The sequence below is a fragment of the Monodon monoceros genome, unplaced genomic scaffold (genome assembly GCF_005190385.1).
Source record: "Monodon monoceros isolate NGI ecotype Baffin Bay Population unplaced genomic scaffold, NGI_Narwhal_1 Super_Scaffold_15, whole genome shotgun sequence".
In the NCBI taxonomy this organism is placed as follows: Eukaryota; Metazoa; Chordata; class Mammalia; order Artiodactyla; family Monodontidae; genus Monodon; species Monodon monoceros.
Window position 1 is genome coordinate 50,122,588 of NW_021703771.1, and position 14,933 is coordinate 50,137,520.

Genomic DNA, 14,933 nt, shown 5'->3' on the forward strand with positions numbered 1-14,933 from the left:
AAGACTAATGAACTTGAAGACATAGCAAAAGAAATGATCCAAAATTAAAGAGCTAAAAAAACTAAAATAAAAAAAAAATAACAGAGGATTAGTGTTGTGACACAATTTCAAACAGCCTAATATATGTGAAATTGGGGCTCCTGAAGGAGAGAGGAGACAGGAAAGTTCTTTTGAGGAGATAATTGCCAAAATGTTCCTAATTTAATGAAAACTATAAACTCACAGATCCAAGAAACTCAAGAAAGCCCTAGTGATACAAATATAATGAAAACTACACCAAGTCACATCATAAACTGCTGAAAAACAATGATAAACAGAAAAATCTTAAAAGCAAGCAAAATAATAAAGGCACATTATATAAAGAGGAACAAAGAAAGGTATCAACTTCTAGTAAGAAATACTGCAAGCCAAATGTCATTACTCAATGAAAAAAAACACTGTAAGCACAGAAGTTTATACTCAGCAAAAATATCTTTCAAAAATTAAGGCCAAGTGAAGACATTTTTAGGCATAGAGAAAAGAATCCAAAACTAACAAACCTAATCTATCTTTCAAGAAGGAAAGTTACACCAGCAGAAATGTGGATCTACACAAAAGAAATGAACAAAGGAAGTAGTGTGTATTTTTTTCTTACATCAAAAAGATTACTTTAAAAGATTATTATTTTTTTAAGCAAAAATAATAGCAATGTATTCTGGTGGTTATAACAAAGATGGAAGTAAAATGTGTGACAATTACAAATAGGCTGGAAGGACTTCCCTGGTGGCGCAGTGGTTAAGAATCTGCCTGCCAATGCAGGGGACACAGGTTCAATCCCTGGTCCGGGAAGATCCCACATGCCGCGGAGCAACTAAGCCCATGGGCCACAACTACTGAGCCTGCACTCTAGAGCCCATGAACCTAGAGCCCGTGCTCCGCAACAAGAGAAGCCACGGCAGTGAGAAGCCCATATACCACAACAAAGAGTAGCTCCCGCTCACCGCAACTAGAGAAAGCCCATGCAGCAATGAAGGCCCAATGCAGCCAAAAAATAAATAATAAAAAAAATTAATTAAAAAAAAATAACAGGCTGGAAGAGGAGACATTCAACTATACTTCTGTATACACTTAAACTAGAAATAAAGTGGATATCACACAAAGGTAGATTGTAGTTAAGTTAAATACTAAAAACCCTAAAGTGACTTATAAAAAAGCAAAACAAAGAAATACAGCTAGTAAGCTAAAAGATATAAAACAGAATACTAAGAAATGGCTAATTAATCCAAAATAAGGCAAAAACTAAGGAAAAGAGACAATGAACAGAGAGGATAAACAGAAAACAAATAGAAAGGTGGTTGATTTAAGCCTAAACATAATCTATAATCACATAAATGGACTAAACACTCCCAATTAAAAGGCAGATTGTCAGATAAAAGAGCAAGATCCAACTTTTCTACAAGAAACCCACTTAAACACAAAGACACAATTGGTTAAAAGTATAAAGAAAAAAGTGTACATACATATATATACAAAAATAATACATACACACACATATGTATATATACATACACACATACCACGCTACAGCAGTATCAGACAAAGTAGACTTCAGAGTAAAGAATTTTACCAGGGATAAAGAGGGCCATTTCATAATAAAAGGGGACATATCGATACATGGAAATATGGGATATTCATGGAGGAAACATACAACATACAATCGTAAATATTTCTGCATCTAAAAGAGAACTTCAAAATGCATCAAGGAAAAAATTAATAAAACTAAAAGGAGTAACAAACAAATCCACATTTATGTTCTTTCATTAATTGAAACAGAAGCAAAAAAACCCAATAAATATATAGAAAACTTGAACATTATTAATCAACTGTGTCTGACATTTAGGAAATACTCCATCTAATGAAAGCACAGTAAAAACTATTTTCAAAAGCAGAGAGAACACTAACCAAAACAGACTATATTCTGGGCCATAAAACAAATCTCAAATCTCAATAAATATAAAATTATTCAAATCATACATGGATTCTTGGTCCACAATGGAAGTAAATACTGATCAATAACAAAGATATCTCTAGAAACTAAATAGCATAGTCTAATTAACCCACAGGCAGAAGACATCAAAGAATAAATTAAAGAGAATGAAAATAATAACATATCACATTTTTGGAATGCACCTAAAGCAGTGTTTAAAAGAAACCTATAGCATTAAATGGCTATATTAAATAAGAATAAATATATCAAATCACTGATCAGAGCTTCCACCTTGTTATTAAATGAGCAAATTGTAGCCCAAATAGGCAGAATAAAGATAAATCAATGAGGTAAAAAACAGGAAACAAGGAAGTCCGTGAAGCTAGTTTTAGAAGAACATTACAATTTAGAAACCTACAGTCAGACTGATCAGGATAAAAAACAGCAAGAGAGCGAACACACAAGTCATCAGTGTAGGAAATGAGAGGACATTATTACAGATCTTACAAGCATCAAATGATTATGAGAGAAAACTATGAGCAATTTTATTCAATAATTCAACACCTTAGATAAAATGGACATGCTCCATGAAAAATCCAAACTACCAGAAATCATTCAATGAGAAATATATAGGATGAATAACCCTGTATCTAGTCAAGACACTGAATTTGTAGTTACAAACCTTCGCAAGCATAGACGGCTTCACTAGTGAATTCCATTAAACATTTAAAGAATAAATCAAACCACTCTACCCAAATTCTTCCAGAAAACTGAAGAGGCAAAAAAGTGATACTAAATCCAAAGATATCATAAGGAAACAACAGACCAATATCTTTTATGAACATTAAAAAAAAAGTCCCTAACATCTTGTCAACAATATAAAAAGTATACAAAGATTTCCAGTTTCCATTTCCACAGGTAAGGAGCTTAGAAACCCCACTCCATCCTAACAACAAGTAAAAAGCCAAGCAGACTAAAAAAATCAACAATTCTTCTAGGATCCATAAGCTAGGTGAGGACATAGGGTAAGTCACTGTCCCCAAGACTGAAGAGACAGACAGGTGAACATAGGGAGTCGTGGCTTACTAGAGCCCACAAGTGGAAACTGACTTGGGAACCACTGTGCAGGGAGGATATCCTGGAGAATAACTGAAGAATTGCTGGAGCCTCACTGTGGACAAGTCTGAGAGTTAAAAATTCCAGGAAAACCCAGTTATACAAAGGCCCCACAAATTTGTGAACTTTTCCTCTAGGACTTCAACCAGGTTCTCATAGTAAACATGAGAGAAAAATTCCCCCCTGCTTCTTGCAGCAAAGGGGAAAAGGAACCATTCTGAAATATACTAGAACACTGCTCTTAACACTCGACCTCAAGAGAAACTAGTTAAATGGAGTTTAACTTGCTGGGGTATTATCAGAGGATAAATAATCTGGGGGAAGAGAAATACTCAACTCTAGCCTATTCTAGCCATCCTCCCCCATTTAAGGGGGGAGGAAAAAACTGAAAAACACTTGTAAAGTTCACAGTCCAGAGGCATAGGCTTATTAAAAGACTAAGACCTAATCAGAGAATGATGGAATGTTTCTCCTTCCCCCACACGTCACCATGACACGATCCAAAGTCTATTTATAGCAGTTCCTTTTAGTTGGTACACAGTGTCTGGCTATTAGGAATAAAATTACTGGCATAACAAAAGGCAAAAAACACAATTTGAAGAGACAGAGCAAGCATCAAAACCAGCATGGCAGGTAAGTTAGACTTACCAACCAAAAATTTAAAACAACTATAATACGTTAAGGATTCTAATGGATAAAGTAGACAGCCTACAAGAAGCAGAGATGAAAATCCTAAAAAAGAACCAAAAAGAAATGCTAGAAATAAAAAACACTAACAGAAATGAAGAATGCAGACATGGCTGAGGAAATAATTTCTGAGCTGTAGACTATCTCAATAGAAATTTCCCAAACTAAAAGGCCAAGAGAGTAAAGACTGATATTCTGTTCAACAGAACATCCAAGAATTGTGAGACAACTACAAATGGTATAATATAATGGGAATACCAGAAGGAGAAGGAAAAAAAAATTTTTTTTTAAATGACAGAATTTTCCCAAATTAACATCAGACATATATACCCCACCCTCCACAAAACAAACAAACCCTACACCTAGATAAAGTGCTTGTAACTACAGAAAATAAAAAGTCTTGAAAGGAGCCAGAAGAAAAAACACCTTACCTATAGATAAACAAGTAACGAATTATATCCGAGTTCTCCTCAGACACCACGAACAAGAGTGAAGTGAAATATTTTAGCACTGAGAGAAAAAAACTCACCCACCTATAGTTCTCTACTCTGCAAATTATCCTTTGAAAGAAGTAGAAATACTTTCCCAAATTAAAGCTAATAGAATTTGTTGCCAAATTGTAGACCTACTTGCAAGAAATGTTCAAAGTTCTTTAGAGATGAGGAAAATAGTATAGGTCAGAAACTCTAATCTACATAAAAAAGGAAAGAGCATAAAGAAAGGGTAAATGAAAGTGAAATAAAAACTTATTTTTCTTCGTTGAGCTAACGTTTGCTCAAAATAACAAGAGAAACAATGTATTATGTATGCACATATATGTTATGCCTATACACATACTTCTGTAATACATACATATATGTGGGTATATATATACACACATACACACACACACACACAAAGTGAATGACAGTAATGTAGAAGGGAAAGGAGGAAAGACTGTTCTGCTATTACAAGGTATTCACACTAGCCATCAACTGGTACAGCATTATACTGAAGTTTGTATAGTGGTATACTGTTACTTGAAAGTGGATTAGTTGTAAACGTACACTGCAAATTCCATGGTGCTACAGATGGAAATTCATATGTTGAAAATCTAATGCATACGATGATGTTAGGAGATAGGGCCTTTGGGAAGAATTAGATCAAAAGGGCAGAGACCTCATGAATGGGATTAGTGCTCTTATAAAGGACACCCGAGAGAGATCCTCACCCCTTCGGCCACGTGAAGACATATGAAGAAGTTCGCAGTCTGCAACCCAAAGAGGGCCTTCACCAGACACAGAAGATAACCACGCAGGCACCCTAATCTTGGACTACCAGCCTCTAGAACTGTGAGAAACAAATTTCTGTTCTTTACATGCCACCCAGTCTGTGGTCTTTTGTTAGAGCAGCCCAAATGCACTAATAAATAGGGCAACAACCCAAAAATAAGTAAACAAATAAAATTTTACAGAAGTTAAAAAAAGTTTAACTGATATGCTAAATAAGAGAGAAAAATGGAATCATATACAATGCTTAAACACCCCCCCAACACACAACAGGAAAAACAAGGGCAACAAACAGAAAACATTAACGAGTATGGTAAATATGAATCCAAATCTATCAATAATCACCTTGGAGGTCAGAGATCTAAATTTATCAATTAAAAAAGAGACTGTCAGAGTGGATCAAAAAATAAAACCCAATTATGTCATCTACAAGAAACCCACTTTAAATATACACACATATACAGAATAAAAGTACATGGATGGAGAAAAATACAACAGGCTAACACTAAATGAAAACAGGAATAGCTATATTAGTTTCAGACAGAGCAGACTTCAAAACAACAAAAGTTATCTGGGATAAAGAAAGGCATTCCATGATAGGGGTCAATTGTCCAAGAAGACATAATTCTTAATATGTATGCACCTAACAGCAGAGCATCAAACTATGTAACGCAAAATTGATAAAATGGCAAGGAGAAATAGATGAATCCACTATCACAGTTAAGAGACTTCAACACCTGTCTCTCAGAAATGGACAGACTGAGCAAGCAGAAAATCAATAAGGATACAGTTGAACTCAACACCACCAATCAAATGGATAACTGACATTTATAGACTACTCTATCCAATAACCAGAGAATACACATTCCTCTCCAAGATCACACAGGACATTCACCAAAACCACATTCTTGACAATAAAACACATTATCAAGCTTAAACCAGCAGAAACCATACACTGACTACTCTCAGACTACAATGCAATTAACTAAAAATCAACAGCAAAAAGATAACTGGAAAATCCCAAAATCCTTAGAGATTAAACAACACATTTTTTAAAATAAACACATAGGTCAAAGAAATCTCAAGAAAAATTTTTAAAAAATTTTGAAATAAATGAAAATAACACAATTTATAGAAACTTGTGGGATTCAGTGAAAGCAGTGCTTTGAGAAAAATTTATAGCACTGAATGCATTTATCAGAAAAGAAAATCTAAAATCACCACCTAAGCTTCTATCTTAGGAAACTAGAAAAAGAAATGCAGATTAAATAAAAAATAAACAGAAAAAATAAGGACTAGATCAGATATCAATGCAATTAGGAATAGAAAATAGTGAAAAATCAATGAAACCAAAAGCTGGTTCTTTGGAAGGATCAACAGAATTGATAAGCCCCCAGTAAGGCTAACTGAGAAAAAAAGAGAGAACACAAATTACTAATACCAGAAATCAAAGAGGGGATGTCACTACAAGCCCTATGGACATTAAAAGGATAATGAAAGAATACTATGAACAATTCTATGCCAACAAAGTTGATAACCTTCATAAATGGACCAACTCCTTGGAAGATACAAGCTGCCAAAACTCACACAAGAAAGAGACAATTTGAACAGGCCTCTATTAAAGAAAATTAATCAATCATTAATAGCCTTCCAAAACAGAAAGCACTAGGCCCGGACAGGTTCACTGGTGAATTCTACTAAACACTTAAGGAGCAAATTGTATCAATTCTCTACAGTCTCAGAGAACAGGAGTAGAGGGAATACCTCCTAACTTATTCTATGAAGTCAGCATTACTCTAATAACAAAACCTGACAAACACATTACAAGAAAATAAAAGATTAACCTCTCTCATGAACATAGAGGCATAAGTCTTAACAAAACATTAGCAAATCAAATCCAATAATGTATACAAAGAATTCCACACCATGACCAAGTTATCCCAGAAATGCAAGACTGGTTCAACACTCAAAAATCAATTAATGTAATCCATCACATCAAGAAGATAAAATAAGAAAAATTATATGATCACATTTTAGATACAGAAAATGCAGTTGACAAAACCCAACACTCATTCATGATAAAAACTCTCAATAAACTAGGAATAGAGGAGAACTTTCTGAACTTGGTAAAGGACATCATCAAAATACCTACAGACAACATCATATTTAATGGTGAGAAACTGGAAGTTTTCCCGTTAAAATCAGGCAAAGATGTTCCCTTTCACTACTTCTTTTCAACATTTTACTGGAAGGTCTAGAATGTAATAAGACAAGAAAAGGAAATTAAAGGTATACATATTAGTAGAAAAAAATTAAATTGTCTTCGTTCACAGATGACATTGTCATCTACATAGAAAGTGCAAAATAATCAACAAAAAAACTCCTGGAACTAAGCGATTACAGCAAGGTTGCAGAATACAAGGTTAATGTACAAAAGTCAACTGTTTTCCTATACACCAGCAATGAAAAAGTGGAATTTGAAATAACACAATAACATTTATGTTAGCATCCAAAAACACAAATTACTTAGTATAAGTCTAACTAAGTATGTACAAGATCAATATCAGGAAAACTACAAAACTCTGATTAGCAAAATCAAAGAACTACAAAATGGACAGATATTCCATGTTCATGGATTAGGAAGACTCAATATTGTTAAGATGTCAGTTCCTCAAACTTGATCTACAGACTCAATGCAATCCAAATCAAAATCCCCCCAGTTTGGCAGTTTCTTACAAAACCAAACATTTCTTACCATAAAATCCAGCAATTGCATTCCTTGGTATTTAACTAAAGGAGTTGAAAACTTAAGTTCACACAAAAACCTGCACATGGATGTTTATAGCAGCTTTATTTGTAAATGCCCAAACTCGGAAGCAAATGAGATGTCCTTCAGTAGGTGAATGGATAAATAAACTCTGGTACATTCAGACAGTGAATATAATTCAATGTTAAGAAGAAATGAGTTATTAAACCATGAAAAGACATGGAGGAACCTTAAATAGATACTAGCTGAAAGAAACCAATCTGAAAAAGCTACATACATACATGTATGGTTCCACCTGTATGACATTCTGGAAAAGGCATAACTATGGAGACAGCAAACAGATCAGGAGTGGGTGGAGGGATGAACAGGCAAAGCACAGAGAGGATTTTTAGAGCAGGAAAACTACTCTGTATGCTACTATAATGGTGGATACATGTCATTATACATTTGTCCAAATCCACAGAATGTCCAGCACCAAGAATGAACTCTAATGTAAACTACAGACTTTGGGTGATTATGATGTGTTGATGTATTGATAGGTTCATTAATTGTAACAAATGCACCACTCTGGTGGGGAATGTTGGCAATGGGGGAGGCTTTCCACGTGTCGGGGCAGGGGATATATGGAAAATCTCTACCTCTCATTTTTCTGTGAAACTAAAACTGCTTTAAAAAAAAATAGTCTTAGAAAAAATATACAAAAGGATACATTGTGATCAGGTGGGGTTTAGCTGGGAAAAAGCAAGGCTGATTAAGCTTTTGAAAATCAATCAAATCAATTCACCACAGGGCTTCCCTGGTGGCGCAGTGGTTGAGAGTCCACCTGCCAATGCAGGGGACGCGGGCTCGTGCCCCGGTCCGGGAAGATCCCACATGCCGCGGAGCAGCTGGGCCCACGAGCCATGGCCGCTGAGCCTGCGCGTCCGGAGCCTGTACTCCACAACAGGAGAGGCCACAGCAATGAGAGGCCCGCGTACCACAAAAACAAAAACAACAACAACAAAAAAAATCAATTCACCACATTAATAGACTAAAGGATAACCATTTTGGCCATCTCAGTGGAAGCAGAAAAATCATTTGAAAAACTCAATACCCATTCATCATAAAACAAACTAAAAAACTTTCAGCAAACAAACAGAATATCCTCGAGTTGATAAAGAACATTTACCAAAAAAACCAAAAAAACAAAAAACTATAGCTGTCAACCATACTTCATGGTGAAAATCTGAATGATTTCCCTTAAGATCCAAAACAAGGCCAAGAATCTCTGCTCTCACCACTTGTATTCGACTGCACACTGGAGGTCCCAGCCAATATAACAAGGCAAGAAAAAGCAAGAAAAGGTATATACTTTGGAAAGGAAGAAATAAAACTGCTTTCTTCCACACATAATTGTCAACATGAAAAACCCCGAAGAACTTACAAGAATGTTACTAGAACTATAAGAAAGTTTAATGAGGTCACAGGACACAAGTTCAGTATGGACATATCAATTATACTTCTGAGTACTAGCAACAAACAACTGGAAACTGAAATTAAACCAACAAAAAGAAATACTTAAGTATAAATCTAATAAAATATACACTAGCTTTCAAATGATGAAAATTAAAAAACACTAATGAAAGAAATCAAAGATCTAAATAAATGGCAAGATAAACTGGGCTCATGGATTGGAAGAATCCATATTAAGATATCAATTCTTTCCAAACCGATCTATGAATTCAACCCAATTCCAATCATAGTTCTAGCAGGAGTTTGGTAGAAACAAACCAGCTGCTTCTAAAACTTTTATGGAAAGGCAAAAGAACTAGAGTAGCCCAAAGTATTTTGAAAAAGAACAGAGTTGGAAGACTCACACTACTTGATTTCAAGACTAACTTTAAAGCTACAGTAATTAAAATAGGGTAATTTAGGCAAAAGTATGGACACATAAAAGGAACAGAGTTCAAAAACAGACTTAAATGTGGTAAAGAAGTTTTTGACAAAAGTGCCAAAGCAAATCAATATAGAAAGCACAATTACTTCTACTTTTTAAAGGACACCATTACGAGAATGAAAAGACAAATGAAAAGACAAGCCACAGACTTGAAGAAAATATTTGCTGGTGAGAATAAAAACTAATATGACCATCTTGGAAATCAGTTTGGCAATTTCTTGTAAGTGAAATGTATATTTACCATATGATTTAACAATCCTACTGCAAGGTATTTAGGTAAACAAAATAAGAAGTTATAGTCACAGAAAAAAACTTTACAGGAGTGCTTACAGCTACTTAACCACCAAAATCTGGAAATGCCCCATAACTGGTGAATAGACAGACAAGCTGTGGTACTTCCAAGCAATGGAATACTATGCAACAATAAGGAAGAAACTACTAATACACACCACAATATGAATGAATCTCAAATGGATTACACTAAGTAAAAGAAGCCAGACTCCAAAGGCTATATGCTGTATGATTCCATTTACGTGACATTCTGGAAAGGGAGGACTCTGAAAAAAAACAGGGATTTTCCAGGATGGGGATGGCATAATTCTTTAAGGTGATAAATGTTCTGTAGTGGTTACACAACTACATGATCTGTCAAAACTCACAGAACCACATACTACAAAGTATGAATTTTATGTAAATTATATCAACTAAAAAATGACAAAAATAAAAATAGGAAAAATAATATGGAAGGAAAACTAAGACAATATAACATGAAAGTAACTCATGCCCTTAAAATAGAGAATCCTCTAAATAAATAAAACAAAAAAGGACATTCAAAGATATAATACAATAACAACTTCCTTAAAGAAATAAATCTGTATTTTCAAAAGAACGATATTTTCCAGAAAAAAAAAGTGATAAAAGATTTAAAGTCAGACATACTTGGTTAATTTCAAAGATAAGTAAAGCTCTTCAGATACCCAAGCAGAAGAAACAGGTCAATTATGTATATGAGATGTGTTGGAAGGGAATGACTACCAGGGTGGGATAAGACAGAACACAATTCATATAAATAACTACAAAGTCCTGAAGGAAATGGGTATACTATTATACCAGTCTACAATGTCTCTCAAAAACATATGAGGCATTTTTAAATACGAAAAATTCAGGGATTTCATCATGCATAAATCCTTTTTGAAAAAATCTACTGGTCGACCAAATTTGGTCAATTATGAGATGACATTAACATTAAAAAAAAAAAAAAACTGGGAGAAGCCATGGTAAAAAAGAATGCTTTGAGCTTTGAATCCATTTAAGTGTAGAACTGTGGTTTTCCATCAGAATCACGAGGAGAGCATATTAAAATAGAATGCTGGGGCCCAGTCAGTGTTTCCAGTAAGTCTCCTAGTGTGCTGATGCTACTAGGTCCCGGATATTTTAAGGATGACTGGTTTAGTTCTAAGATTAAACAACTGTGGGAATTATGGTTATAACACAATACAGCCATATATAAAAAATAATACAAAGGAATTCTGGTTAAAGATGGCAAACTGAATATATGAATTACTTTAGAAACACCAATAAAATGAAAAATAAAAGGATTTTTAACAGAAGGAATAAACTTAAAAAGTAAAAAGAAACAAAACCCAGGAGAATAAACTGTAAGGAACAAAATAATAACTGATTTAATGGGTCAAGAAAGTTGAATTATAAACCATCAAAGGAAAAAGTAAGGAAAAAGTTAAGCAATAAAATTTGTATAGAATCCTCAAATACATCAGGAATTGGTGGCACCAGGTGCCTCCATAAGTGAGGTTGAAGGTAGAGGTGAAAATAGGATGATTAGTTGAATCCTTTTTTAAAGAGCAGCTAAGACTCTTAAATTTCATTCCCTTTCTTACACTGGCCAAGTGAAGAGGATAAAGCAGGATTTCTCAACCATGGCACTACTGACATCCTGGGCCAAATAATTCTTTGTTGTTGAGGACTATCCTGTGTATTGTGAAATATTTAGCAGTATCCTACCCACTTGATGCTATTAGCACCCCTTATCCCAAGTTGTGACAATGAAAAATACCTGCAGACGTTGCCAAATATTCCCTGTGGCACAGCTGAGAACCACTGCTCTAGAAACACCTCCTTAGAGAACTCTTTTTCAGAACCTCTCCTGATGAAGAAATGTTTACTTAACATTCAGCAATTCCTTTACTTTTACATTCTTTTGTTAAACTCAGAAAAAAAATTAAATTCTTTAAAAATACATGTCCACCATGCTACCGTTCCTTAACAAGGTATTTTTGTCTGTTCATTCATCCAACTGTATATATGCATTGAGAGAGAAGATATGTTATTGGTGGTGGGACTTTGTTGGTGACATTTACATTTTGTACTCTGCACTGCTTGACTATTCATAACAACTGTGAATCATTTCTACAAAATCAAGTCATTGTACTAAAATATAAAAATCTAGCAGAGGCTGCACAAAATAAGCAGTCAGGAATCACAAGCTCCTTCTTCTCAGTTACTTAACTACATTAAATATCTTGGGCAAAAAGTAATAGTTACTGTATATAAAGTACAGTGATTCAAAATATCAATGCTATTCACTAACAGCATTGTAAGATTGGGGTGGGGAAAAGCACTTAAGTAGGCATAAATTGCTGGTAATGTAGTTACAGGATTAGGCAGGAGGTCCACAGAGGTTTATAATAATGCTTAAAGTAATCATCAATCAAATAACCATGCTTGAACCAAGGATTAAGATCAATCTAATTCTAGGCCACTTAACAGCAAAAACACAAAACAAAAAAACCACAAAATGAAATTAAAAAACTAACACTCTAATCTCTATACAGTAGTGTTACATGTAATCTTTTTATACTTTTTTTCATAGTTGAGGTATTTTCTACAGTTTTATAAAACAAAAAACCTTTACAAAAATTGAGTAAGTCTAAAGAAACCAGAGCAAAGGAAGAATGAGGTTCATTTTAATTCTGGCTTAACTGATCTAAGTTAATGACTTACTATATACAAATAACAGGCCCACTTGATAAATGGACAAAATCTGACTTTACAAATCGAATTAAACATCCCCGAAATTAAGACAATTTTATAATAATCATTTTGTAATACATTTAAATTATTACACTAAATATGCCTCTTATAAGATACTCAATGGGTTCAAGTGATTCTCTACTTTCTGAGCTTTGAAAGAAAGAAAAATATACCAGCTTTCCACACCAAACTACAAGAAAAAATAACATAATCAAGACAATGACCTGGGTTGGAGTAACCTCTATGTATTATTTAACTAAAATTTAACACTTATAGTTCAAGCCATATCAAAAACTTTTTAAAAAGAGGTAAAGTATGTAAAACACTAAAAATGCTGGCTAATGTATATAATGGGGCCATCTGAGAAGTCAGACCAGCAATTGTTATAAGTGGAATTTATAAATCATGGATTAAAGAAATATGACTTGAACCCAAATATCTCGCCCCATATTACAAATATCTTTATTAACTGTAAAGTCAAATTTTGTCTATTGGGGAGCGGGGGAGTGGTTATATCAAACTCAAATTTATTTGTACCACATGAAACAAGAAATCTTGGCACTATAATGAAGAATAGTGTCACTCTAACAACGCTATCTAATCAAAATGCAACGTGCACCTAATTAAAAGTGAGATGTCAAATTACGCAAGCATCTTTCTGTCAAAAAACTGGTATTTAATACCACAGAACTGACCAGCTTTTCTAGATACATAAATTACTTGAGAAGTACGTAATTTTCTCATACCACTGAGGTCGAGGACCCAGTCGCAGAGTTAGGACCATTTAAAAAGGATATAACTATATCAGTATTACTGCCAAGCTGCCCTACATATCCGTCACTTATTTGTAGTCTGCGCGACAGAACAAAGAGGCCGACATGCCTCCAGGGATGACAGTGCTGCAGTCTGAGGTCGCTGGGAAGAGATGACGGGAAGAGATGGGGTACTCCACAAAAGGAAGGGGCCTAAAACCTTTGTAGAAATAGCCTAGGCAGACATAAGAAAAATAGGACAAAAGGGGGCCTGGAAGAATCGGGAAAAGCTTTCACGAAAGACGGGTAGGGGAGGGAGACTACCAGCTCTCTGCTACACTTCTCCCATCGGGGTCAACTTCTCATGTCCATTGCTCCTCACGGCCACCCCGGTCAGCTCTTCGAAAGACTCAGGGCCCCGAAGCTGAGTCGGAGTGGCCAGGCGAGACAGGGAGAAAATGGGGAAGGAAGGCACTGCCCGTTGGGTGGGGTACCACGGTCTCTCTAGGCCTCACCCAGCCCAGCTCTGGTGCCTTTTTTCTGTCTCTCACGCTAGCACCCCGAAGGCCGCTAAAAACCACCTTACCCAGCTCGCCATGGAGCACAGCCCCAAGACGCTCCCCATCTTCACAGCGTCGCAGGAGTAGCAGATGCCAACAAGATGGAGACAGCTCCTCTCTCCTTTTCGTGCTTATTTACTAACTACAAGCCACTTCCGGCGCAGAGCCCACCCCGCCCCTCAGTTGCGTCACTTCCTTCGTGGCCTGGGGAGGCGGAGGGTGCAGTGCTTGGGTTGCGCATGCGCGACCCTGGAACCCGAGGCTGTCTCCTTCCGCGATTACTCTTCTAATTCAACTCCCGAACGCGTCTCGTTTTTCAACTTTTGCATCTTTTTTTTCCCACTTATGTTCTCAACTTATTTCTGAAGGCCAGTGCCTAGGCCAAGTTTTACTGGGATATTTCTACTCATTTTGGTGCTTCCAATTCTATTACTATTTGCGATTGAGAACGCATTTTAATTTCTTGTCCTTATTAAGATGTTACAAGAAGTTTGCACATTTAAAAATTTTAAATGAGTTAGATAAGACATAGTAATAATTCAAACATGTTATTGATTCTACTGAATGTCACGAGCTGTTGAGGAAACATTTAGAACCCTGTCCATAGGTGATAATGGACATCTCCAGGGAATGTATTCACTAAAAGTTCCAGTTATTTTTATAGTGATTAGTCCCTGAAGATATTCTGAGAAAAGAGATCCCTTGATACCTTTATGGATAAAACCCATATAGCAGTTAATCTTAATTGATCATCTAGAGAGCTACTCAGTTGCAATTTATGATTGCAGAGCTGTGTCTTTTCCTCAGGTAGGCTTATAGTTATTTATATG

General features: G+C 35.4%; 1 protein-coding gene across 1 annotated transcript in view; it reads right to left on the reverse strand.

The window, feature by feature from the left end:
- The window catches only part of SERINC1 (serine incorporator 1), a 32,189-nt gene extending 17,933 nt beyond the window's left edge, over positions 1-14,256 (reverse strand). Inside the window, exon 1 of the mRNA XM_029223960.1 lies at positions 14,130-14,256. Coding sequence (XP_029079793.1) covers positions 14,130-14,168 — 39 coding nt within the window. The 5' untranslated portion in view covers positions 14,169-14,256. The remainder of the gene's footprint in view (positions 1-14,129) is intronic.
- Between the last annotated feature and the right edge of the window lie 677 nt (positions 14,257-14,933).